The sequence below is a fragment of the Bipolaris oryzae genome (assembly GCF_000523455.1).
Source record: "Bipolaris oryzae ATCC 44560 unplaced genomic scaffold scaffold_7, whole genome shotgun sequence".
NCBI lineage: Eukaryota > Fungi > Ascomycota > Dothideomycetes > Pleosporales > Pleosporaceae > Bipolaris > Bipolaris oryzae.
The window spans coordinates 16,266-42,237 of NW_006911283.1; the positions used below are offsets into that span (position 1 = coordinate 16,266).

Below are 25,972 nucleotides of genomic sequence, written 5' to 3' on the forward strand. Positions count from 1 at the left end.
TTGCTTAGGTCCCTCCAGCATCACTGGTTACCCGAGTGAGTGAATAAAAGGACACCACGAGACTCGAACTGGGCTCCTGCTGAGGTGGAGACAGGAAGGTGGATGGGGATGACGGTGTACCTTCTGATGAAGACCCGTTACAGGTGGCGAGCTGCAAAATTAGTAGTTTTATGAAGATATCTTTTTTAGATGGATGTGATGTGCATCTAGGGAAGAGAAAAAACGGTGGTACAGTAGTGTCCTCCCGATAAGCTGATACTGGAAGCGGGGAAAGCAGAATTGCGGGGGGCGGGGGGCGCTTTACTTAGGGTAGGCTTGAGTGGTTATCTTCCCCCCCGCTCTCCTCTCAACCCCCTCTTGCCCCATGTAACCTACTTTATCTCGCAAGGTCGCCAACATCACACATATTCACTCAAATTATCATGCACGCCGTGTAATCACAATTCTTCAACATGCTCCATATTTCTATGCAAATTATCAAATGAGAGGGGTTAACCAAAAGACCAGACCAGACCCGATGGATACAAATGCACATGACGAGATAAAATCACGCGAGAAATCCAATGAAGCAAAATGACAGAGACAAAAACAAAAACTCCCTTCGCCATGCATAAGACAACAAACAGAGAGGGAAATAGATAAGGGAAATGAGATGTGTCTAGGGTGTTATACAGCAATGCCCTTTCGCTTCCAACCACCAGGGCCTCTCCATGCCCAAAGGAAAAGGCCGATAGCAAACCAAACACTAATAGTCATGGCCCAAAAGGTGGGTGCATAGCACGCCTTGCCGTAGCATAGGACGTCTTCTGGGTCTTTTTCAACACCGGCCTCGGCACTGTTCGCGGCTTTCTGGTACACGGTAGCATACACGGCGCCCCAGAGGGTCGCTCCTGCAGCAGGTGTCATGGCCAGGATGCCCCAATTTGTGCCAAAGTTCTCGACGCCCCAGACGACAGAGACGACGATAGGAGTGAGGGAAAAGACGGCGCCATAGCCTGCGCCGATGAGGGCGGAAACAACGGCGAAGCGAGAGGCGTGGTTCTGGACCCAGCCGGTAGCAAGCAGGAACTGTCCGAGTGAGAGGAGGAAAGCAAATGTTACAAGGAAAGTGATGCGAGACACGGTGAACTTTCGGGATTGTTCAGGAGGCGGGAGGGATGACACAGAGTTTGCGACTGACTCTGGGTTGCGGCGGTGCTGGTGCGATTGTGCAACAGGAGCGAGAATGTCAGAGAGTGTGCCGGTAGCCAAGCGAGCGAGGGTTGAGGTGATGGCGACAATGGAAACGTGGGTGGCTGGTGAGGTATTGGCCGCGACGTTGGCAGGTGTAAGTGTCTCAATAATGGTGCCTAGGTTGTTGATGAAGGCCTCACCGGGTCCAGTCACGAGGAAGAAGCCGGCTGCCAGCCACCACATGGTCGGATCCATGATGAAAAGACGCGTTTCTTCGTTTAGGAGCCACGTCTTCTTGCGGGCTTCCTCTTCTGCCTTGGCTTTCAGACGCTCGGCTTCAGACTGCAGGAAGTCAAAGGTCGAGTCGGATAAGTCCTGCGTCTCCATGGTACCGTAGCCATGGTGCTGTGCAGCTTGGTGGAAGAAGCCGTCACGCTGAAGAAGACCCGATCTTTCGAGCTCGTCAACAGCCTCGTCAATCATCTCTTCTTCGTCGACGATGCGTAGAGCGAAGAAGCCGACAGTGCCAACGCAAAGGAGCAGGATGCCCAAGAAAAGGAAGAAGCGGAAGACGTCGACATCTCCTCTGGTTCCATCGGCGTTCCTCTCGTACAACAAGCGGCTTCCAACCTGGCTTTGCCACATGCCGCTCAGTCCAAATGCGGCAATGGGTACTGCCAGAGCCACACCCTTGCTGTTACCACGGCCAAAGTTCTTTGCACATGTCGTGACTGCAGACAGATACATGCAACTCGTACCCATGCCGACAAAGGCAAAGGCCAGGATCATGACACCAAGGGGCCATCCATGACCGCCAGCTGCAGGTGGCGGGCCGCTCCGGTATGCAAATGCAGCCAGAAAGTAGCCAGCGCCAAAGAGGACACCCGCGAGACCGGCGGGGACGCCAGGGCCCAGACGATCGCAGAGGTATCCAAAGATGGGGACGAGGAGGTACAGGCCGAGCTCGGCCCCAATGGAGACGGCGTTAACCTGAACCTGGGTATAATGCAACTTGGACTGGAACAGATGTCCATAGAGAGAGAAGGCGGTGATGCTGCCGGCGCAGAGGCAGATGACGATGGCCCAGATAAAGCTGAGCCAGCGGAGGACGGCGCGCTGCATCTTGACGCGGTCTTGTTCGTAGATGCCCTCGGCAACCTGCTCAAAGAAGCTTCCGGCGTAGCTGGTGCCCTGGCTGCGTCGTTGCGACTCGGTGTCGCTGTCGGGGGCTAGGAGAGGGCGACGCGCGGGGTTTGAGGGATAGTCGAGCTTGTCGATGGTGGTGATGCCATTACCGCTATGCCGCTTGGAGGCCGGGGGTGACATGGGGGACGCGCGGTACGTGACGGGGTAGCGTATGGCGTGGATCGCAGTGGCATGGCCTCGCCCCGACTGGAATATATGGCGAGCGCCCTTTGTTGGGGCCTCTGGCAAAGGTATAGATAGCACACAAAGGGCAGCCGGCCGTGTTCCGCGAGACCAGCGGTCAGTCGGCGGCACTTGGACTGCACGTTGGTGTTGTCGCGCGAGGTAGCTTGCACGCCATACCGCCCAGGGAGTGACGCTGCAGCCAAACTACCGGGGCCGCTAGCCGTGGGACCGGGGGGTGGCAGCAATTCGCAATTCCAGTGCAAAGAAATACGCACCCAGCAGAGCAACCAGCAAACTCCACGTCGCCCACCACCACCCGCCCCTCATGGCGCCCCAGCACGCCCTCGTCAGCTTCTCCCCCGTAGAGCTGTTCTTTTTGCGCAGGGCCCTGACACAGACGCCCCCCATCCGCCGCGATGTCACCAAAGGGCCCCGCGACTTTCGCTCCATGCGCGCAGAGTATGACGTCTTGCCCACTGCAAACGGAAGTGCGCGCATTGCCCTCGAGGATGGCACAGAAGCCCTTGTCGGCGTCAAGGCCGAAGTGGAAAAGACGAGCCAGCTGCCGACCCTGGGTGAGCCAGAAGATGTGGACATGGGCGACGGTGCCGACGAGAACGCGGCCAAGGGCCAGAATGCGTGGGTCGACATCACCGTCGAGATACCAGGCTTCCGAGAGGATGATGCCCTGCCTGTCTTCCTCGCCTCGATGCTCTCTGAGAGCCTGCTTGCGAGCGGCGAGCTCAAGGACCGGCTCTACATCAACAGGCGCTTTCACTGGAAGCTCTACATCGACGTAAGGAGCCATGCGCACCCCATGACCCCACCACCAGCTTTCCCTCTGACACATGACAGATCCTTATGCTCTCGCCGCCCCTCTCCTACCCGCTTGCCATGCTTTCCATGACCTCCCACCTTGCCCTTCTCACCACACGCCTCCCCGCGCTCAAGTCGGAAAAAGACGAGGACCCGCTCTTCGACGACGACTGGGACGCGGCTGTGCCCCTGTACCCCAAGCAGGCAGGAACAAACAAGACTGCGCCTCAACTAGGGAAGCCACCCGTCATCATACTAGCCATGGCTGTTGGCGCAAACATCATTTTCGATCCCGCCCCAGAGGAGCTAGCAGTCGCAGACGCTGTCCTTGCCGTCGCATGCACAAATTCGACAAACTCCGCTACGGGTGCGCGCATCGTCTCGATACGCACCATTGACCCTCCTTCCCACCTCACACCACCAGGTGTGCCCAACTCGATGAATACTGCCACTGGCGGCACTGCTCCCACGTCGGCTGCCGAAGCCCTTACCCAGCGCGAGCTATTGGCAACATCAGGCGTATGGACACCGCCCCGGGGTGGCATGAAGAGGAGTTTGATTGCGCAGGTGACCAAGATGGTAGTAGAGAATGGCGGGGTTGCTGAAGAGGTCATTGGCGCATTGGCCGCCATTGAAGTTGGCTGAAGAGAGTCGAGTGAACGCTGCGCACAACAACGCCCCACCAACACCTTAGGTGGGGATGATCGCTCAACGACCTCATACCAGCAACAGGACCATGCGTCTGGAAACCAGACTAGGCATCCACATAGCAAGATGTTCCAAAAGTCCGACGTCAAGTTAGTTTCAAGCTGGGTGGGCTTTTTACGTCGCTCGACAATTGCTCGACCAAGCCAAGCCATCCTTGTTACCAGCCCAAGGCATTCGCTATGGCCTTAGTCTTGAGCTGCTATAGTCAGACACGTGTAAATCAGTAGAATCATAGCATATCACCCCGACGGAATTAATCTTGTAACATACGCAAAAGACGGAACGTTGGTGTGTTTTCAATGGACAACATCGGCGAAATAAGTGGCACGTTACCCTGGTAGCGTAGCAGAAGAACAAAGCGCCAACCTCACTTTGTGTCATGCATCACAGAAAACCAAGCAAACATGCTGGTCTCCAAAGTGACCCGACTTTGCTTTTCCGGCATCCCCATGCAGTCCGCAGCGCATCGGCCCCTTTGGGCTAGTGTAAATGCCATGTCAGCCGCATCCACGTCAATGATTGTTTCCTGAAAGCTTCCATATACACCGACTTCGATACAGTAAACTCTCTCTCTTTGGTACGCGTCGACTACCCGTGGGCACAGAAACATCCCGTTCCTTATACGCAAACAAAGCTCGTCGCACAAACCGGCGCATTCCCACCAGCATCCCGAGAGCGGTAGCAGTGACGACATTTCGTGGCTTGGCTGCCTTGTAAGACTAGCCCTTTGAAAGACAGAACATCCCGAAGCACCATTTGAACCCGAAAGCCTTGGACGGGCCAAAGCAAGCGCCAACCAAGCAATCATGATGGACCTACAGCACCAATCCCACGTTTCGGCCTTCAGTCGCTTCTCCGATATGCTCAAAGATACGACTACAGGCCGGCGTAAGCCGAATACCTCGGGGCATTCCATTCGCAACCCCTCCATGACTGGCCTGCCCTCAGACCCCATAGCAATGTTCACGCGATCTCGCGGTGATTCCGATCCTTCGCGAGATATTCGCAGGAGCAGCGTGGGCAACTACGCCGATCGCATGCGCCAACTCTTCCACCCATCCTCCTCGCACCACACGCACCCCCACAAGCGCGGCATCAGCGACCTCCCCGCCGAAGTCTTGCAGCACATCTTCTTCTACCTCGAGTTCTGGGAGCTCGTCCGGTGCCAGCGCGTCTCCAAATCATGGCGCGCCCTGGTCCCAGGCGACTCACCATTGCTGGCCGAGATGCTCTACCTCAAGCCCTCGCGCAGCCTGCAAATCTACAACCTCGTCCCCACGACATTTGAACTCGAAGTCCACGTCACGCCACAAAGCGTCGAGTCAGGGTCTCAGCTGCTTGGCACTCGTATTTCAAAAGGCGTCCGCAACGAGATCTCCCTCTCGAGACGCTGTATAGGTCTCATCCGGACAAGTCAGGAAATCGTGTTTCACCCTCTGATCATGGACTTTAACCATTGGATTACGCGCGAGGGTGTCGCAGGCAATACGCACGGGTCGTGGAGGGATATGCTGGTTTCCATGCCCCCGTTGACAGAGCTGACACTGCGCGATGGCGGCCAAAAGAGGGGTGCTGTCAAGGTGCTTAATGTCAAGGGTCATGACGACGGGGTTAAGCTGGGCCAGCTGTTTGATGTTGTACATGATTGGATGCACAGAAGGATATGAGGAAATGCATGAGGTGTTTGGGTTATTATTATCACGATTTTCTTTGGGCGCATTTTTTTTCTTTTGGAAAGGACACCGGTTGTCCCTGGCTTACCTTCTTCTTCTTCTGCTCACTTCATTTCTAGTAATCAGGCTGTAAATGATAGAATTAGCGTTCGAGTTGGAAACTCGACATGGGGCGTCTCTGGATAATTAGGTATGTGTATACATGAACATAGATAAGGCATATAGTGAGGTACGTAGATAATACAAATGAAACAAATTTTGTACGATTGAATAGCTACAAGAAATAGTGAGAGCAGAGATTCCATCATCCATGCACGAATTCCAACGCTGAAAATATGCCCGTCCATGCTACTACTATTCTACTAGGGTATCTACGCTTCTCGATGCTGCGAAACCAACGCTGTGCATACAAATCAAACAAAATAAGTTTAAGCCTTTAATCTCTGCACTAGCTTCATAATCTCTTCCTTCACCTCATCACAGCTCAAACGCTGTTCTTCATCCCCATTTATCATACCACTAATCAAAGTCTGAACATCCCCGCCGACATCCCCGTGATTCTGCACAAAATCTCCTGGAAAAAGACATCTGCGGAGCTCCGTCAGAGCAGCTATACGTTCCATCCTCGTGCTAAATTTGTGCAGCATCTCAAACGCCACCACACCTAGCGCGAAGACATCGAGTTTCTCGTTGACACCGCTGCTCGCCGATGGCCGATAGAATTCGGTGCCTACTGGCTTGGAAGATGTGTCCGGAACCGTGCAACTCCCGCTCAACGCGGCTACGAGGCCAAAGTCGCCGATGCGGGGCGTCATATGTAGATGATCGCGCTGGGGACACGATTTGCAGCTTGACATGTCGATGGAACCGTATGGTGGGTGACGCGCAGTGGAAAGCGAGAGGAAGACGTTTGCGGGTTTGAGGTCGCGGTGAACGACGCCCTGAGCGTGTAAGTATTCTACCCCTGCCACGATGTTGTTGAGTAACTCGAGGGATACGCAGGAGTGGAAGCAATGTTGTCCGGTTTTCTGTCCAATAGATCCAGACTGTTCGGACGAGAGAAACGAAGCTAGGTTGGTTTCGCAGAGGCTCATTTGCACGTTGAGCATGAGGACTGGTCCGAGAGTTCGCTTTTGCATAAGGTGGTGGGGCACGTCGCTGTTCGAAATCATGCTGTCTGACATTTCGGAGATTGTTTCGTGGGAACACGGCATGTGCGATCTGGGAATGTTTTCAATATCATCATCTTCCTCTTCATCTGCGTCCTCTACGGCGCTCATTCGAGACTTGGTTGATGAGATTGTTGCTATTGTCATCTGACTCGCCTGGCTCCCACGTCGGGTTTTGCGTTTGGTCCGTGTAAAAGTTTCCTTGATAGAGATATTGGCACCTTCACTCTGGAGCTCAGTTGTTCCTTCTCTGGGCTCGCTAAACTCAAAGACAATACCAGCGCTGTTGCTGTTCTCAGTTCGAATATGAGAGTCATCGAAGCTTAGATTATCCAGTCTAGAATGAATGTCGTTGGTTCCTCCAGAGAAGGATGGAAAGGCAGCTCGGTCCTCTAAAAGACGGTCGTCTCGAAGCATTGGGATATCTGGGACGCTGGTGGTTTCAGTGGGTGATGTGGTAAACTCGAGCCACGCGTTATGATATCGAATGATGTTGTTGTGATCAAATCGCGCAAGCGAGCGAACTTCTTCAAGCATGCTTTCCAACTCTTCTGGTCCATGCTCTTGTATTCTTGCAACCTTGGCAGGGCTCACTGGAATCCTTTTGACCGCATAGAATGACCCATCAAGTTTATGTTTGGCTTTGAAAACTTTGCCATATCCTCCTTTACCAACAATCTCCAACTCGGAAAACTCCCGAATATATCGATCAGTCTGAAGATGAGGATATCCCCGAAGTTGAAGTTGAACTGGACCTGATATGCCAGAAAGGACATCGAACCCTAGGGACGGTTGCTGAGGTAGATGTTGGGGCAGCCCATTACCAGGTAGTGCAACCAGAGCTTGTGAAGCTATTTCGGGGATTACAGAGAGCTTGTTTAGATTGCTTCGGGTAAGTCGATTAATTCCTTCGTTTGCCGTAGTCCGATGGTTTTGCATTTCATCACTTGCGTAAGCATCGTCGACGTTGTTGGAAATCTGACGGGCAATTTCTTTGTAGGAGGCTCTACCCAATCGCTGGACTTCAGGGTCCGATGGGTCTTTGCCCAGCTGGGCTGCAACCTCGCGAATAGTTCGCTCCTCCAACAACGAATGTAACAAAAGATCGCGAACGTTTTGCGTTGAGCTTTGCCGTGGATCTAGAGGAGGTCGATGGGGCTGGATGGGCTGGCCTGAGGAAGCGGAATCTAGAGTATTGATCCTTGACAGGACGCTGTCCTGTTTCAGCTGACTCTCTTCTTCATACTCGCTTTCTTCATCAGACGACTCCGAACTGGACGATGAGTCGCCTGGCCTTCGGAACATGGACATGGCAGATGGAAACGGCAGTAGTTTGGAGTCAACAACGGTAACGCAGCCTAGATGCTGCTGGGCAGGGGCCTAGGCGCTGATAACTAGCTTTGAATCATTCAACGATTCTTAGACGAAAGGGGGTAAATGCAATTGTGAGGTAGTCACGCTCGCAGCTATGCGTTGTGCTGTGAAGCTGTAGCGTCGAGCTTATACCAACTCGGTGCCAGCAGCTGAGCACGCAGAACCTCCATGAGTACACGCTGTCTAGGCAAACATCGATTGTCGTAGAACTGGGTGGAAGTGCAACGTGTTAATTTGAGGGCGCAGAGCACAGTACAAGAAGTGCCAGCAGCTAGATTGGAAGGGCGCACAGGCGAGAGTGGGTCTAGCGGAAACCGGAAACGCGTCATAGCACGTGGCCAGGCGGGAGCAAGCCATTCACCTTCGCTCCCATGCGTCCAAAAGGCTTGAAGCACTCACAGAGTGAAGTACTTCCCCAACGGTATTGATCTGGGGCTGCTTTTGGGTAGAGACTCCCACAATGTCGCGTTCAACTACATCGATCAACTCCCACCTTTTGCCGATATCCAGCTGATCCGCCGTCTACCATACAAGCACCATGCCGCGTCGACTTCCATGGGCGAAGAAAGACATAACAGGAGCAAAGGCAACAAACCCACATGCAGATCTTGAATCGCAAATATCTGGTGATGACGATGACTTCTTGGAAAATGTGATAGCGGCCAGCAGTAGCAAAGGAAATCGACAAGCCAGCGAGTCAGATGATGATCTCCCCAATCTGCCACCAGAACCATCAACACCACACACCAAATCCAGAACAAAAGATGCATGGAGAAAAGGACGTGAAGTTTCGTCATCACCTCCACCTCTGGCAGGGGATCTCGAGCAACCGCGTGTTGAATACATGCATGACGCCATCTCCAAATTCGACCTACGCGACGATGAATGGATGATGGTTGAAGACGAGTTTCTCGAGACTGCAAAGCTATTCACTCGACACTTGCACATTGCAGAATACGAGAAACTCAAGGAGATGATTGAGGAAAAGAAGAAAGGTGCTGATGTACCAAGACCGGTCGTTCCTAACGCGAAGATGTCAGATATTGGGACTATGAAAGATAGAGCCAAAGTCCAAGAGCAGAAGCAAAAGAGAGCTCTCCAAGACGTTTTTGCGTCTCAAGAAGATGATGGGACCCAAGAGCAAACCACTTCGCTTTCAACCCATGCGTCACGCAATCCAACTACGCCATCATATGCCACCTCCAAAAGAGCTCTAGGAAGCACAGCAAAGCCGCAACCAGTAGCACGTGCAGTATCAGACAGCGATAGCGAAGATCTCGATACCCTGCGGCCCCCAGCAAAGCCACCCCTCAAAGCCGCCACCACAACGGCCCCATCGAAGATAAGCAGCACCCCAAGCAGACCGATCAGTGCCTTATCTCCCAGCCTCACCACCAAACCCTCACCCCCTACCTTCACTAAACCTGCACCGCCTCCTCCTCCTCCTGCTACCTTCACCAAACCCGCCCCATCCCCAACCCGCGCAAAACCCCGCTCAAGACCCACCCTCGCAAAACCCTTCGACATGCTCGACGACTGGACACCGCGCAAATCGCAACACTCCCAAAAAACCTCCTTGGAGCGTTCTTCCATCCACCCAATTACGTCCCGGACACCAGCTACCAGCAGATCCTCTCGCTCTTTTGATTGCACTGAAACAGTGAGGCGTAGTATGCATGCGCGGTCAGCTAGTTCAGCGGCGGAAATGGGGGCGCGGCAGGTAAGACATGAGGGCAGTGCTACGAGGAGTAAGGAGGTTGCGGAGAGGTTGGCCAAGCGCAAGGCTGAGCGGGAGAGGAATGATGGGGAGGGGAAGAGGAAGAGGGCGATGGGTGGGGATGTGGATGTGGATGATATACCTACATTTTTATTTTGAGGGGTTGGACTGGGAGGATGGTGTGTTAGTAGCGATTTGCGGATTCTCTTCTGCTGGTAGAGGACTAGTTTTTCCAGGGCGGGGAAAAGGTTGTTAAAGTGCATTGATGAGATGGTAGGAGTTTAGTTGTAAATCGTTATTCAGACATTTCTGCCCTCGTTTCCCTTGTAAATCTACATATTCAGTGTAGCCAGATTCTAACTCATTATCTACATCCAGCACAGTATCTGTCCAAAAGAGTGAACAAAGAGGTTTCCCTAAAACATAACCACCCCTCCCCCACCCCAAAGTCAATCCCTTTCCACATGTACTCCCCTCGCTTTACCCAAAAATCTTGTCTAAAAAGCGATTGAATGGGTTCGCCTCAGGTTTCTCGACGAAATCACGATGATACTCCTCAATCTCCGCCAGTCCCGAAATCAGATCCGCCTTGTCGGACGTAACCCACGTCGTCTTCTTAAAAATCTTCCATCCGATGACAAGAACAGGGAAAATAAAGACCCTTTGAAATGAGTTAGCATTAGCCATTTCCCCCCCTGAATACCCCAAAAAAGATATATGAGACTAGAGAGGAGAAAGAACTTACATCAGATACGAAAACAAGAACGAAGGCACATCCCACATGCCCTTCAAAAACACGGTGTAACCCCCCACAAACGTCATGATAAACGTGCACACAAGCCCATACCACGCCGCATACGGTTGCAGAATGCCCTTGTAGGGTAAGGTATCGCGATCGAGCCCCTGAACATGACACGCCTTGTAGAAGCGCAAGAATGTAAAGCACATGACGCTGAAATTGATGAGCTGCGACGCCGTCACCAAGCTAACGAACCAGTTCAGTACGACAGCCGAGTTCTCGCTCAGCTGAAGGAAGGAAAGCAGCGAGATGAGCAAGACGATGAAGACACAGTAGAAGGGCACACCTTGCTTTGTGCACTTCGTCAGGATCTTGGGTGCTTTGCCCTCGAGCGCGAGACCAAAGAGCGAGCGCGAAGCGCAGTAGACGTAGGAATTTCCTGCGGAAAAGGCGGAGGCGAGGACGCCGGCGTTGACGACGTGGGGGAGGCCTTCGATGCGGAGTCTGTTCATTGCAATGACGTAGGGCGAGGCTGCTGCACCGGGTTTACCTAGTTTGAAGGCGCTGATGAGTTCCGGGTCGTTGTAGGGCACGTTTATGCCTACGGCGAGGGAGCCGAGCACGAAGAAGGTGGTTAGGCGGTAGAAGACAGCGTTGTAGGCGCGCGGCATGACTTTGCGCGGGTTTTCGGTTTCGCCGGCGGCCATGGAGACGTAGTCGGGTCCGGCGATGGTGAAGGAGGCCTGGATTAGGCATTGGAGGAAACCGAGGAATCTACCTAGTTCGCCATCGTAATAGAGCTCTGTGAAACTTCCGGGGTTCTTCCAGTAGCGGAAGCCGTAACGGTCTTTTTCCGGGTTTCCGCCTAACATGGAGATGAAGGTGAAGATGAGGAGACCGATGATGAGAAGGACTTTTGAGATTAGCAAATTTTCTTGGGTGTTTCTTTGAAGAATACTCACCTTTTCCAACTGCAGCGTAGAACTCGGTTTCTCCATACCATTTTACAGCCATCATGTTGATGACACTAGCGCTTGGTTAGCCCTGGTTCTCTAACAAACTTCATGGGGTATTCTAGAGCGGATAGGCTTGTTTGATGTGCCTTGAGACCTAGCGTGTAGCCTGGGCATCATTGACCAAAAAACATAGAGGAATGTGTATGGTCTGCGGTTCACAATCTCACACAAAAGGCTCCTTGGTGTCCCGTGTCAAATATCGGGTGGTACATGGGTCTACGTACGCATAGAGCACAAGAACGATTGCGATGATGGCACCAGTGGGCACGGCGTTGCTCCAAAAGCCGATAATGACGTTGCAAGCCACAATTTCAAAGGGCACCAGGGCTGCTTCGAAGACGAAGAAATTCCATCCAGCTGCGAAGCCGAAGGCGTCGTCCACGTAGCGTCCAGCGAAGCGAATGAATGGTGAAGATATTGGGAGGTAAGTAACCATTTCGGCAATGCCTATTGAGGCGCATTAGCTGGGGGGCTCTTCACGATGGTACAAGCGACGGGACAAGTGGCTCTGGGCGGGTCGGAAAGCGCTTGGGCATTGTCGCAATGGGCACAGGTTTTTTTGGGATTGAGGAATTGAGAGTCTCACTAAGCGTCACAGCCAAAATGACGGTACACCTGTTCAAAGTCAGCTCTGGATCCGTTTGTAGCTTTGAGTGTGCCATTGGTCATCTGCGTAAGGACTCCTACGCGGAACTCACCACAACGAAAATGCGATGAATAGGGACGCAGGCCCTCCATTCATGAGGCCTCGACCAATTTGGACATAGAGGGCAGTGCCAATGGTTCCACCGATGCCTATGAGCTGAATGTGTCTGCTTTTGAGCTTGCGATGGGTGTTGTCGCTAACGGCTCTCATTGACCCCACGCTACTGGGGCGAGGATCGTAGTTGTTGTTCTCTTCATCGACATGGTAGCCCTGCTTTTTGGGCTCGTACGAAGTGGCAGGCTCAAAGCCTCTGCCGGTAGAAGTCATGTCTGCTGGAAGCCGAAGACTTGACCTGGGGCTCTCAGAGTATAGTTTTGAGGAGTAGGGCGAAAAATTGCACAACAAAGGCCATGGACCGTTAAGTCGGAGTGGGTGTCGGTTAGTAGACAAACTGCTGGGCTGCCGAGGGTCAAAAGTCGATGAACGGGGAGCGAAGGATACGAGTACATGTGCCGTGCTAATAAATCTTTCAGCAACCCTAGCGTGAGCAGGCAACCCTGCATGTGTTCCACCGTGGTGAAGGCAACGGATTGCACTAGCAATTCTTGGCTCTCCTGGGCGTTTACCAGTATACGTCCGTCTCCCAGTTTGGGGGCAGCAAAGGAACGAATCGCCATTGAGCTCTGTGGTGTCTGCTGCAGTAAGGCTGCCGCAGGCTTTTTTCCCAACTCACACAGCCCTCTGCCAGACGCACAAAGGCTCAGGTGTGGATGGGATCATGCATCCCGTGTCTGGTGTCGTGTGCCCTGTCTGTGGGGTGGAGAAAGATCCGATAACTGCTCTTTGTGGGCAGGGGTCGAGTTATGGAGCCGACTGTACTTACCTAGTCGGAAAATGCGGAGAAGCACCGGCGCGCAGGTGGAGGAGCTCGACACGGCTTTTCCCTTGGGCGGCATGGTGCAATGTCACCCTCTTGCCGTGTGTTGTTTCCTATCGGTCTCCCCGATGTATTCGCGCAAGCCTCCAAGTAGAACCACAACTACTCTGCCCCTCATGTGCATCTTGGCTAGCAAAGCTTCTCCAATGGCTGTGCGAGCAATCGAATCCCAATGGCCAAAGCTAACTTGGCACCACTGGGGGGAGCAGCTAGATTCTAGGCTTGCTTCCCATCTTACTTTTTCTCCGTCGTCCATCCAAGGCTTATCTGCGCTTTGCGTTCACGCCTTAACCCGGGTTGAGGCCACTCCCGAACCCTGCACTCGGCATACTTGACTGCTTTACCGAAACATACGGAGAATGGCACCATGTGAGTGATCTGTCATCAGACAAAAAAGCGCCTTGAGATAGCGTTCTGGTGCCAGCTTGTCAGCCTCGAGGCGTACTGAGAGCTGTTTTGCGCCCCCACAAACTGGCATGGGGATCGTCACCGGTTGACCGGCGCAGATGTTTGTACAAATAACGCACCCCACGTTTTTGCTCGGACTTGGCGCAGATTTCCTGTTCATGCCCACCCAAGACCATGGCTCCGGCAAGCACTAAACTGCGATAATTGCCATGCATTTACTTTCTCCACTTGCAGACGCTGCGCAAAACTTGCACATCTCAATCAATCCAAACAAGGAACCAGCCGTTTGTAGTATACACATGTCTTCAGCATCCACCTGGGACGAGTACCAAACTAAACACTAGTATACAAATAGAAATTACAGCGTCTCAATTGAGAGAATTACAACCACCTGTACCACACCTCGCGGCTCCAATCTACTTTTGATTTGCCCACTGCCCGCTACAGCGAGTCTCTAGCAACAGGCCTTCGCTTGACCGACGGGCTGTTGGGGATTTCAGGCAAGTCGGCCGTGATGTTCTTCATCGTCATAAAATCCTCTTCGTTTGCACCATCTACTTGTCGCTGTAGCTTATCGATGGTTGTCAGCTCTCCCAACCAGCGCTTCCCGGTCTTGTGGTCGAAATGAACTGGCTGCACTATTCCATCGTAATCCGACATGTCTTCCAATGTCGGTGGGTATATAATGGTGGTTTCTCTGCGCTCAAAGCCTTCATCCGTCATGTATGGCTTCCCCTCGATAATTTGCGGCTCGGTCCGCCATTGGAATGGAGCTTCTGGAAGCACCGGTTCCTTTTGCACAATATCCCACCACCTGTTTTTGCCTGTGCGAGAAGGCAGCTCATCAGCAGAAATCTCAATCAGGCCCTCTCCATCGGGATTGGGGATAAAGTGACGAGGTGGAAGAACCTCGGTCTGCATTACAGGCTGCAGTCGGTGGTAGTAGGTATAGTTGTGAATCTCTCGATAGATTTTGTGCTGGACAATTTCATGCTCGTGTGGTTTGACAACTTCATGTGTGACCGCTGTTATAAGTGTTGTCAGGTGACCTTGCGTATGTTGTGTTTGGAAGCTTTGCCAAACGGCAAGACAAGCCTGACTTACCAGGTGCCCACGATGTCTCTCTGTCTGTTTCAACCGTGTCATTCAAATCAATGATGCCATTGAGCATCGATTTCTGCTTGACCTGCCACTCTTCATCACCACCATACACATCGTGCGTATCGCTCGTAGAATCGAACCCCGCAGGCTTGACAGCCATATCCTGGTGTACGTGGTGTTCGCTCCCCAAGCTCTGCGGTGACCTTGCAAGGCCTTCTAGATCGGGTGATTGCGCTCCCCCTACAATACTACCATTGGTAGTGACGGCCCTGCCGACCAGTTTGTCTCGAGCATCGCCTTGGTTGTAGCTGGTGGAACCTGCACACAAGTCAGTTGTCTTATATGTGATAGTATTTCCGCAGCATTGAGCATACTTGGTGTTGGTGGGAGGGGCTTTGATAGATCATTATGAGACGGTACTGAGTGACCGGCATTGGTACCTGCCACTATCGACTGTTTGCTGGGTGCAAGTGCAGAGGGAATGGGTGTGTTTTCATCAGAGGCAGATTTGTCAAGCTGGGTATTATGCACAGATTCAGGCGGCAGGGTAGCTGAGTGAGTGGCTGTGCCGTTTGTGTGAATGGTCTTGGGTTGTTGTGCATGCTCTGTTCGAGGAGAGGCACTCTGAGAAGTCGAAGAACTCCGTCGATGGCTTTGACGGGGAGAGCTAGGAAGATGTTCAGCACGTGGACTAGCCCCTTCAGACTGCTCATATGAGGCACGGGGCGATTGGATTGGTGTTGACCCCTTCCTTCTATGGAGTACGGCCTTGATCTTTTCCTTCATGTTGACTGCAAGGCGAAGTGGAAGCGATATGTGCGGTTGGCTGGATGGACTGTACATGTGCTGGTGACAGTGGGGTGGCAGATTCTAGGCCTGCCTTGTATGACTATTTCTTCATGTGGCAGTGGCTGAAATGTGGCTGAATGACGTATCTATAACGCCTTCCTAAGGTTTAAAACGCTGCACAACTCAGGACACGGCAGCGTCTTAAAAGGCCGCTCTCTACTCCTACAGCAGAAACAACGATGATCAGAAAGCATACGACAGGCAAAGGCTTTGCTGGCTCGAATGGGAAATGTCAATCACCCACCCCTTTTGCTGCAATTTGCTATGTCGAGCCAGATTTGCATCTTGGATGGTGCTCACTCTGTGCTCGCCGATTGAACAGGGCGGGAAACAGCATAGAGTGGCGTTTACAAATGACGTAGGTATCCTCTTTTGTAGAGGTACGTGTCTCTATTCTACAAGTGATGGCTGCTTCCGCGGTGGTGTAGTGGTAGATGGACAGATGGATCCATACACGATGCTTGCACAGACTCAACAGACAGGACTATGATTGCAGAATGGGCATGTCATGGCGGAGATCATGGCGGCATGACGACAACGACGGGAAGGGTGGTTGTGGGCGGCTCTCTCCCCCAGTTGCAGTTGATCAGCACGGCACAGAAGGCGATCACTTTAGCCATGCACATGGCCTTAGCAGTGCGAGCCATGCCCCCGGGACTTCCGAAACAGGCGCAGAGACACCCGCATGCGTACACGTACAGGGAAAAGGCGTCTTGTGCGGGAAGCTCAACAAAGAAATGGCATTATGACGCAGTTTGCAACCAGCGGAGGCAGAGGCGCGTATGCTTGAATACGTCTTGGGGGAGTTGTCGCTTGGATGCTGCACGAATCCCCTGCCCGACAAGGGGTAGCGGGCCATCCTAGCGTCGATCGATCAGATCGCACGCTTTGCTGCATTCATCCATCCAGATATGTAAAGTAATCATTCATCTGCTCGCACACGCACCACCCCGACCAGAGACAACACTGAGCGCGACACAACAAACTTGAGCCTGAGACCAAATTCCTGTTTATATGCAGCAGAGATACGCAGTATGACTACATCGTACCGCGTAGCTCTTCGGTAGGCGTACAACGAACAGCCCCAAGCGTCTCCTAGTGCCAGACGCCGCGGAGAGCGAACGCCATCAGCTGCTGGTAGCGTCCGCCGTGCATGGCCCAATTGGCGCCGCCGGAGACATGGATGGAGAACCAGACCACTGCCATCATCCCGCTATTGCTGTCCTATGATGCGCCATGCTTACCCTGTGGCAATGGCACACATGGCGGGGGCTATTGCTTCCCGATTGACCAGACTCTGAGATGTCAATTACGTCGTTGTGCGTGCTCCCTCCTGCCTCCCTCCATGTATAAAGACACCCGGTGTCAACTTCAAGGAGCGTCATTACAACAACACACCACATTCCAACAAATCAATCCACTCTTCTACACACCAATTCATCCCCTTCTACCACAAACAATCACACCACTACAACTTCAAAATGGACAAAGCAAAGGCAGCCATCACCGAGTTCATGGGCAGGTCCGGCCACCACGACACCACCGTCCACGAGGCAGTTGCTCCCGCTGTACACCACGAGGTTGTCAAGCCCCATGTACACGAGGAGATCAACACTGCCATTGACAAGGAGGTCCACCAAGATCACTACCACCGCACTGTTCAGCCCATCCACGACCGCGAGGTCCTCCCCGAGACACACACTGCCAAGCTCGGAGCAGTCCAGCACCGCGAGTTCGACCACCGTGACACCGATGCCACCAAGAGGACCCTCATTCAAGACCAGGCTCGTTTTGCCGACGAGAGGCGTGTCGAGGAGACCACCCACAGCCAGAGCGTCGCTCCCACCGTTGGCGGAGAGCACGTCCACCACGTAAGTACAGCAAGAACACTTTTTTTCTTGCCTCCAGACCTAACACATCCAAGCACATCCACGAGACTATCCAGCCAGTAGTCCAGAAGGAGACCATCCAACCCAGCGTTGTCCACACCACTGTTCCTATTCACGAGGTACACCACAACAAGGCCACTCACCATGAGACCACTGCTCTGCCCGCCATGACTATGGAGCAATTCAAGGCCAAGGGTGGATCCCTGACTGGCCGTGAGGAGCGCTACGACGAGTTCGAGGGTGTCCCCAAGAACATTGGTGGCGTCAGCGCTCTCGCTGGTGCTGAGGGCCTTCACCACAAGACCACTCACGACCACTCTTCCGCCCGTCACGGTGATCTTCACACCAAGAACCCCTTGGACCGCAACAACGATGGCAGGGTTGATGCTCACGACCTGACCAAGAGCGGCTCTCACAGCTCGCACAACAGCAGCACCGTCGGCACTGGTGCCTACGGAACCACCCATGGAACCACCCACAACCCCATGGACCGTAACAACGACGGCAGGGTCGATGCTCATGATCTATCGGGCAACCGCTCTCACGACTTGGATGACACTTCCCGCAGCAGTATGTCTGATGTTCAACTCCTACACAATAATCTTGCTAACTCTTAACCAGAGCATGTGGGCGCTACAGGTACGCTAGATTCCGCTGGAATGGCGCATGGTGTGAGCGACAGAGGACATTTGGCGCATCGTGCCAACGAGGACGGTGGGTTGCCTAGAGCGCTCACCGAAGATGTGTCCAAAGCTCGTCCTCACACCCAAGCCGAAGAGGAACAAGTAAGACTTTTGCAAGAATCCAGAGGCCAACACTTCGCAGGTAAACACAAGCCCAGCCTGATGGACAAGCTCAACCCTAGTAAGTGCCACCTACGCTTGTATCAAACAACAGGTACTAACCCAACCCACAGAGGTTGATGCAGACGGTGACGGAAAGGCTGGATTCATGAAATAAGTGCAGAGCATTATGGCAACGCGATCAACATGCCTGAAAGCGATATACCAAGGAGACTTTCCTATGACATTGTAATAATAGTAGTTTAGTAATGAACAGCACCTACAGAACTCATCTTTTGACTCGTGCATTGCTTTTATTCGCATTCTCTAAGTTCATAGTGCGTAGTTTTGCAGATACATTACACTGCTGCACCATCAGACCAATCTTTCGGCTATGGGTATCCACTGGTCTATGGGCTTGTCAGTTGGCACCAACACCACTCTCCCGCCTACCCAGCCACTCATCTGGGAGCTTCCTTCAAGCTCGACCTCGAGCATGTCCACGGATGACAACCCCTTTGCGTCTACGGCCGGACAGTCGTGGCTGCAATGCTCAGCACATGCATACTTTTCTTGTTACATTTACACTTACTACATCAGACTCAAATGCGGCATGTAGCTCTCATTCGCCCATTGTTCCGCTTTCTTCTCGTCCGAGAACCCTTCGACATGTCGTCTGCACTGCTCGGCCAGCTTCTTCAACCCGTCGTCGACTTGACACTTAATGTACAATTTGCGAAAAAAGTAGTCCTCGCTATCCAAGTGTTTGAAGTTGACTCGCACATCATTCTTACCCACGTCTAAATCAAGAGAATCCAACCATGCCTGCCCATCTGGGCCATGTGTTGATGGCGATATCTCAGAGGTAAGAGTGACGTGGGGGAGGAACCGATGCGGGGAGCCAAACTGCTTTGATGTCTTGTCGATCAATGCGGGCAAAACTTTAGAGAGAGGGTGGTCCGATGGCGGCAATAGCCAAAGTGAGGATCCCGGCATATTTTCAAAGCAAAAATGCTACAGTATTGGTGTTGCAATGTTGGCAGACGGTGGTGTTGTTAAGCATCAACAAATGCTCCGGATTGAGAGGTGTGGCGTCGTTAGCTGGTGACGCGTCGGCCCGTGACTCCTGCCGGATGGATACGGTTGCGTTGCCGGTACCTGTCGGACGTGGTTTGCATGTGAAAGTCGGCATCGACCCCCACAAGCGTTCCCACTCTCACTCGACCTGCAACTCGTTCCAATAGACGCAACGAATGAACATGTGCCCTTGTCACATTGCGGCCTTGTCAGCCGATCACTTTCTAGGGTAACCCAAAACGCCATGGGCGGTGCGCTGAGCGTCGCGTCTGGGGCGCTATGGAGCTTCTTGCTGTGCTTGTTCGACGTAGCTTTCTTTTGGCAGAGGGTACGTCTTCCCCACCCTGTCCGCCGCCTCAGCTGTCCGGTCGTCTGAAGCGCTTTCGGGCGTAATGCTGACATGTTGAAGAAACTCTACGCGTGGTTCACACAGAAGAGCCAGAGAGATTTGCTGCTTGAGGCCATTGATAATGCAAAGTTGTTTGAGGAATGGGAGGCTGCTGCGTACAAGCTTGATGAGGTCCTCGACTATGACCTGTGGTGAGTCCGTTGTCTGACCCGCAATTGAATATACGCTTGTGCATTTGACTGACCTTGCCATTTACAGGCGACAGGTCGCAAAGAGCAAACACTACGACCATCGCCTCATCAACCAACGTCTCTCTGCTCTCTACGAAGCCCAAGAAGACGACGATATTCTTGGTGTCATCAACCTCCTTCGCAGCGGCCTCGTGCGAAACCTCGGAAACATAACCGCCTCGCGACTCTACAACCGTGCCTACGCTGGGACGAAACTCTTGATCGAAGACTATGTCACGCAGGTTGCTTACGCAATCGAAAACCTTACACAATATCCTACATCGAGAAACTCGGACACCGGGTTGACGAACCAGGCCAAGCTGGATGTTCTCCACGATACGAGACAGGCCTTTGGAAGATCGGTTCTGGTGCTTCAAGGCGGACAAGTCTTTGGCCTGTGCCATCTGGGTGTTGTCAAGGCATTGCATCTGCGCGGTTTACTTCCCCGAATCATTGCTGGAACTGCTACTGGGGCCCTCATAGCGGCATTGGTGGGTGTGCATACTGAAGATGAATTGCTCGAGTTCCTGACGGGGAGGAACATTGATTTGACAGCCTTCTCAAACCGACCATATAGGAATGGCGCTCAGGTTACCACACGGCTCCAGACTATGATACGCCGTGTTAAGAGATGGTGGAATCAAGGCCATTTTCTCGACGTCGGCGTACTCGAACAACTCTTGAGGGCCAATGTCGGCGACCTGACATTTGAGGAAGCATACGCAAAGACAAAGAGGGTGTTGAACATCACAGTCACGACTAGTAGTGGTGGCAGTGTGCCAAACCTGCTCAACTATCTGACTGCTCCCAACGTTGTACGTCTATCCATGCCTATTTGACGTAACAAGTACTAACAAATGCAGCTCATCTGGTCCGCAGCACTTGCCTCCAATGCGACGGCCTCGTCAGCACTCTACCATTCGGTCACGATGATGTGCAAAGACGAAGAAGGCAACATTGTTCCTTGGACTCCAGCATCGAACACCACGTTCCGTCCCTACACGCATGCGTCCTACCGCGACCGCGAATCGCCTTTGCATCGTATCGGCGAGCTCTTCAACGTGAATCACTTCATCGTCTCTCAGGCACGGCCTTATCTTGCCCCTTTTTTGCGTTCTGACCTGCACCATCCCAACCCAAAACAGGACGGCAGATTGCGACTTAGTATGCCGATTCTTCGTCTTGTAGTCCTGGAAGTACAGCACAGGTTGCAACAGCTGGATGAGCTTGGCTTGCTTCCCCTGTCAATCCGACGATTTCTGCTCGATGAAAACATTCCTGGCCCCAGTCTCACACTGGTACCTGAATTCACTCCAAGCGATTTCTTCAAGTTGCTGGAGAACCCGACAAGGGAAGCGATGGATTACTGGATATTAAAGGGCGAGAGAAGTGTGTGGCCAGCAGTCACAGCATTAAAGATTAGGTGTGCTATTGAAGTAGAACTTGATCGAGGGTACCAGCTCGTCAGGCGCAGGAAGCCTTTTGACTTTGCGACTTCTGGAGGTATAGCAGGAGGGGATAGCGGTGGGCCGTTGAGGAAAAATGGAAGCAGGGGTGAGGTGCAGTCCATGTATGGATGGGACGGCGATGCTAGGAGCGCTGAGCTGAGACAAAGGCCGACGAGGGCGGCCAGTTTTGCAGGTGGCATTCCCTAAATATTTACTTTGTTCCAAATCTACTTCGTTCTGCGCGTAGTGCGATTAATCATTTAGGTATAGCCATTTAGGGGGGAAACCTCAATTTCTCCAGGCATAAGCTCATGGAGGCTGTTCATCGTATTCCAAATCTACTACATAATTAAATCGAAAACTTGAGATTGATTCTTGAATTACACGAATGAATAACGTTACTATGCGTAATGTCACTCACCCGCTGTGAGGATTACTTCCCCACGCGTCGAAAGCCTAGCAGCACGTCATTCACGCTAGAGGGATCCAATGTTTCTACTGGGACCAAAGATATTCGTTGGGAAAATCTGATCAGCCGTGTACCCGCGGATTGACACTCTAAAAACACCGATCGCACTCACCAAGATACTTGAACAATCGAACCAAAAACCTCTTACCTCTTCCTTATCGTTCCAAAATTTGACTTTGTCGCGACAATCATCATCGACAATGGCGACGTGAGCTCCCCCTCCCCCACCATACACCTACCCCGCGCCATACAAAAAAGTACGCGCCGAAATCGCTAACCCACGTTCTCACAGCAACATCACATGGCACCCTTCCCTCTCGCGCAGTGAACGCAACAAATTCCGCAAGCAAACCGGTTTCACAATCTGGTTCACTGGCCTCTCTGCGTCCGGTAAATCCACCATTGCCACAGCGCTCGAGCAGCACCTTCTGCACCTGGGCTTCGCCGCGTACAGGCTCGATGGCGACAATGTGCGATTCGGGCTGAATAAAGATCTGGGGTTCTCGGAGAAGGATCGCAATGAGAATATTAGGCGGATAGCTGAGGTACGTGTTTGCGCAATCTTCCATCCCCCCCCCCCAACACCAGCGTTAGAGTGATAAATAAATGGGGTAGGGGCTAACAGAATGTAACAGGTAGCAAAGCTCTTCGCTGACTCCTCTACAATCGCCATAACATCCTTCATCTCCCCTTACAAAGCCGATCGCGAACAAGCCCGCGCTCTGCACGCCGCCACCTCCGATGCTTCGGAAACGCCCCTCGCCTTCATCGAAGTCTACGTCGATATCCCGCTTGAAGTCGCCGAGGCGCGCGACCCCAAGGGTCTGTACAAGAAGGCAAGGGAAGGCAAGATTCCAGAGTTCACGGGTATAAGTGCGCCATATGAGGCGCCTGAGGCACCCGAGATTCATATTCGGAGTGATAAGAAGAGTGTGGAGGAGAGTGTGGTGGAGATTGTGGAGTATTTGAAAGGAAAGGGATTGTTGGATGTAGGGCAGTAAAGGTGTGGGCTGGGATAGGGAATGCTGGTGTATGAGCGATGGAGCTTTGTTTTCCCCCGAGGGTTGAATATAAAGTAAGAGATATACATAGAGAGAAAGAGGGATGAAATGATTACAATAAAAAAATTGCAATTTCCTTGTGCACCATTCAAATGTCCATGCGCACATGTCCAATATTCTTCTCTTTTCTTCCTGCTTGTCCTTGACGAAGAGCCCGCCTAACAGGTACACTAGCAAGACTTCAAGACTGTATAACACAAGACCACCCTAGAAACGAAAACTATACACGTGATCCATCCCCCCCCTCTCTCTCTCTCTCTTCCCATCCTAGCACTTCAACCCTTACAAATCCCCACCCCAAGTACACCCCTCCCATCCCAACGCTCTCCCATTCCCATCCTTACCCTGCCATCACCACACATACCTACCTACCTCCCCGGCTACTCTTTCCCAATATCCCAACCCTTACCCCCTCCCCCCTCCCCCGCTTCCCTACACAAACCCCCTCAACCCGCCCACCTTACTCACATCCTCTCCACACACACACATACATACTTGCAACCCCGCATCCCCCCCCCGGCCCGCTTACTTACAAGGTTCAAAGTAGTAGCACCGTCCAACTCTCCGCGCCGGCTGTCCTTGTATTCTTTCTCTCCCTCTCTCCCCGCCCACTCAAATACACAGAAACAAAAAACCCTACCCCGGTCGATTTGTCGGAGGGGGATATATCCGCGCGTTTCTTTGTCTTATACGTGTTTAACGTTAGTATTCGCCACGAGCGAACGCAGTTGAGGTCCTGGCTACCTTGTTTGTGTTATTTGGAGAGGGGTGGATGTGGGGTGTTTGACGTTGTGGGAGGAATAGTGCGGCTTGGAGGGTAAATGGAAAAAGTGGGATTTGTCTTGTCTTATTGATTTTTTTTGGTTGGGTTGGGTTGGGTTGGGGTAATATACTACATACAAGATGTAACAGGGAAGCGTGATTGTTGGTGAAGTGTAAGGTGTGGTGATGTGATGTGTTTGTGAGAGGATGTAGTACGAGTCTTGGGGTTAGTGTTTTAGGTAAGTAGATAGTTTCGAACAGTGTGTAAGGTGAAGTTGATTGCGCTCGTTTCTTCTTGTGGTTGGAAACAGCAGAAGCAAAGGCCTTTGGTGAACTATTACTTTCAAACGAACCCTCAGAAAAGTCGCATGTATGGTTCTGCTTTTGGCGAACATTCTTTTCTTCCCTTTAAGTATTATTCTTTCTCGGCGCATTTCCGAATGCCAAGGACTTTTTTCATCGTTCTTAATGCCCAGTAAGACTGGTATAAGGATGAACCTAGGAAACAAGAAAACGGTAACAACAACAAAATATAAAGTCTCGTACAACATGTCGAGTCATATATGTGGGCTGATATGATGGGAGGTTTTTCGGGGTGACATACAGTTTCATGCGGAGGAAAGAGAGACAAAAACGTCGCTAACGGCCCCTTGCATGAATTGTAGTAGCATTGTAGCAATCACCTCGGATGAGTGACCGCCCAGCTGCAATAGCGAGTCGGAGTATTAAACGGCTGTGGTTCTGATGGCTTGCTTGTCGCCATGAAAAGAGCGGGGGCTGTGGCGCAACTTGATACACAGTCGAAGTAACGTCTGCTTGTCACGTTTCCTGGGGGGAAGAGGTCTGGATCGCCAGACAACAAGGGCATGATTTGCGATGCGGCGCAGTACGTGCTCTAGCCAGTCGCAGCCGGGGAAAGGGGAATGGCGCCGCAAACCCCAAGCGGTTGCGTACGTAGCAAGCGTCTCTACTGTCGACCGAATGAAGAGAGCAGAGAGAAAGAGAAAAGTGGACATACCCAGTGTATAAGAGCGGCGTCTTAAGATCGCCAAATATATTGGCAGTTGATGATTCTGAAGACAATACAAACAACCGTTTGTTTGCATCCGGAACTTACTTTCCGCATTTGATCTCTTATCGTTGGAAACTTCATATGTGTATAGTGGTATTATCTCCGAAAAGGATAATATGAGAGGGGACCTTGCCCGGTCGGAGCGAAAGCCAAAACAAACCAGAACCAGGTATGTTGCTAAGGGATCGAAGTTAGGGGACTTCGCAATTTAGCAAACTATCGAATTGTTTTGCGCGCAACGTGTTTCGCAAGATCAAGGACAGGCAAAGACCTTGCTTGCGCCTCGGTTATAGACCCGTCTGGGATAGCGGATGGTACTCTACATCGGCATGTAAGATATTGAGGCTGACCACGGCGAAAGAGTGGGCGCACGCGTATGGATACCTGTGACGGAGAAGAAGGCCGAGTAGGATTTGTAGCACCAACTCAATACGCGAAGGGATAAACCTTGTTTGTTTTTGGCGACTTCCCTCCTGACAGTCTGCAACCCCCCGCCCACACACACACACAGGCCTGCTCTTGATCCGCCTTGCACGTTCAATAGTCATGACTTTTTTGTCTGCTCTTCCGCGCGCCGCGACTAGGGTGGCAAACCTATAGACAGGTGCATGTAAGTCATGTACTCAATTGTTTGGCATAGATTAAGGGTTTGGAGAGTCAGTTGGGATTTATTGCCTCCGAGACAGAGTCTGGGGGGGTTTAACGAAAAGTGGAGCGCGCGTAGTACGCTTGCGGCAACCACGAGGCCTTGGGTCGGTACCGGCACGTCCGCCTCCCCGCCAGAGACGGACAAGAAAAGGGTAAGGAGACGGGCGCTGGACGCTTGGAGATGGACTTGCATGAGCACACGTCACGAAGACAGAATTAGGGAAGAAAAGAGATGCTTATGCATGGAGCAAGAGTACTACTGCATAGCAAAAAAAGCAATAAGGTACAGCATAGTCGAAACGTCGGGGCCGTTGGGTGTGACGCCCTTGCGATGTGACGCGACGGGGCGGGAGGCAAGTCCGCGTGTTGGGAGTCGTGCGTGGCTAGTGAGAAAAAAGCAATCAAGCGGACGCCTGGGCCGCGAGTGTAATCCAGCAGTGGGGTATCCTGAACAGTACGCCGTGATGCAAGGTAGACCCTAGTCGACT

The 25,972-nt window shown here is 52.3% G+C and overlaps 11 protein-coding genes across 11 annotated transcripts; 6 read left to right on the top strand and 5 right to left on the bottom strand.

Annotated features, from left to right (window-relative positions):
• Positions 1-666: 666 nt before the first annotated feature.
• Positions 667-2,499, bottom strand: COCMIDRAFT_82769 (uncharacterized protein; the record flags this gene model as incomplete). The annotated part of the gene is made up of 1 exon (XM_007685110.1): positions 667-2,499. The coding sequence occupies one exon, from the start codon at positions 2,497-2,499 to the stop codon at positions 667-669; it is 1,833 nt and encodes a 610-aa protein (XP_007683300.1).
• A 370-nt stretch (positions 2,500-2,869) lies between these two features.
• On the top strand, positions 2,870-4,005 carry COCMIDRAFT_22243 (uncharacterized protein; the record flags this gene model as incomplete). Its single annotated transcript, XM_007685069.1, has 2 exons — positions 2,870-3,340; positions 3,400-4,005. 2 exons carry the CDS (start codon positions 2,870-2,872, stop codon positions 4,003-4,005), a joined length of 1,077 nt encoding a protein of 358 aa, XP_007683259.1.
• An 869-nt stretch (positions 4,006-4,874) lies between these two features.
• Positions 4,875-5,735, top strand: COCMIDRAFT_1096 (uncharacterized protein; the record flags this gene model as incomplete). Its single annotated transcript, XM_007685048.1, has 1 exon — positions 4,875-5,735. The coding sequence occupies one exon, from the start codon at positions 4,875-4,877 to the stop codon at positions 5,733-5,735; it is 861 nt and encodes a 286-aa protein (XP_007683238.1).
• A 434-nt stretch (positions 5,736-6,169) lies between these two features.
• Positions 6,170-8,221, bottom strand: COCMIDRAFT_22245 (uncharacterized protein; the record flags this gene model as incomplete). The annotated part of the gene is made up of 1 exon (XM_007685070.1): positions 6,170-8,221. The coding sequence occupies one exon, from the start codon at positions 8,219-8,221 to the stop codon at positions 6,170-6,172; it is 2,052 nt and encodes a 683-aa protein (XP_007683260.1).
• Positions 8,222-8,822: 601 nt separating this feature from the next.
• On the top strand, positions 8,823-10,160 carry COCMIDRAFT_82736 (uncharacterized protein; the record flags this gene model as incomplete). The annotated part of the gene is made up of 2 exons (XM_007685111.1): positions 8,823-9,451; positions 10,031-10,160. The coding sequence occupies 2 exons, from the start codon at positions 8,823-8,825 to the stop codon at positions 10,158-10,160; spliced, it is 759 nt and encodes a 252-aa protein (XP_007683301.1).
• A 321-nt stretch (positions 10,161-10,481) lies between these two features.
• Positions 10,482-12,729, bottom strand: COCMIDRAFT_82797 (uncharacterized protein; the record flags this gene model as incomplete). Its single annotated transcript, XM_007685112.1, has 6 exons — positions 10,482-10,662; positions 10,747-11,653; positions 11,703-11,767; positions 11,981-12,203; positions 12,343-12,371; positions 12,455-12,729. 6 exons carry the CDS (start codon positions 12,727-12,729, stop codon positions 10,482-10,484), a joined length of 1,680 nt encoding a protein of 559 aa, XP_007683302.1.
• A 1,459-nt stretch (positions 12,730-14,188) lies between these two features.
• COCMIDRAFT_82580 (uncharacterized protein) lies at positions 14,189-15,634 on the bottom strand (the record flags this gene model as incomplete). The annotated part of the gene is made up of 3 exons (XM_007685113.1): positions 14,189-14,772; positions 14,852-15,166; positions 15,223-15,634. The coding sequence occupies 3 exons, from the start codon at positions 15,632-15,634 to the stop codon at positions 14,189-14,191; spliced, it is 1,311 nt and encodes a 436-aa protein (XP_007683303.1).
• Positions 15,635-17,178: 1,544 nt separating this feature from the next.
• COCMIDRAFT_82508 (uncharacterized protein) lies at positions 17,179-18,546 on the top strand (the record flags this gene model as incomplete). The annotated part of the gene is made up of 4 exons (XM_007685114.1): positions 17,179-17,568; positions 17,622-18,156; positions 18,208-18,450; positions 18,503-18,546. The coding sequence occupies 4 exons, from the start codon at positions 17,179-17,181 to the stop codon at positions 18,544-18,546; spliced, it is 1,212 nt and encodes a 403-aa protein (XP_007683304.1).
• Positions 18,547-18,743: 197 nt separating this feature from the next.
• Positions 18,744-19,364, bottom strand: COCMIDRAFT_1102 (uncharacterized protein; the record flags this gene model as incomplete). The annotated part of the gene is made up of 2 exons (XM_007685049.1): positions 18,744-18,912; positions 18,961-19,364. 2 exons carry the CDS (start codon positions 19,362-19,364, stop codon positions 18,744-18,746), a joined length of 573 nt encoding a protein of 190 aa, XP_007683239.1.
• A 481-nt stretch (positions 19,365-19,845) lies between these two features.
• COCMIDRAFT_82756 (uncharacterized protein) lies at positions 19,846-21,679 on the top strand (the record flags this gene model as incomplete). Its single annotated transcript, XM_007685115.1, has 3 exons — positions 19,846-19,985; positions 20,053-20,839; positions 20,888-21,679. 3 exons carry the CDS (start codon positions 19,846-19,848, stop codon positions 21,677-21,679), a joined length of 1,719 nt encoding a protein of 572 aa, XP_007683305.1.
• Positions 21,680-22,141: 462 nt separating this feature from the next.
• COCMIDRAFT_22251 (uncharacterized protein) lies at positions 22,142-22,942 on the top strand (the record flags this gene model as incomplete). Its single annotated transcript, XM_007685071.1, has 3 exons — positions 22,142-22,149; positions 22,234-22,486; positions 22,577-22,942. The coding sequence occupies 3 exons, from the start codon at positions 22,142-22,144 to the stop codon at positions 22,940-22,942; spliced, it is 627 nt and encodes a 208-aa protein (XP_007683261.1).
• Positions 22,943-25,972: the final 3,030 nt, after the last annotated feature.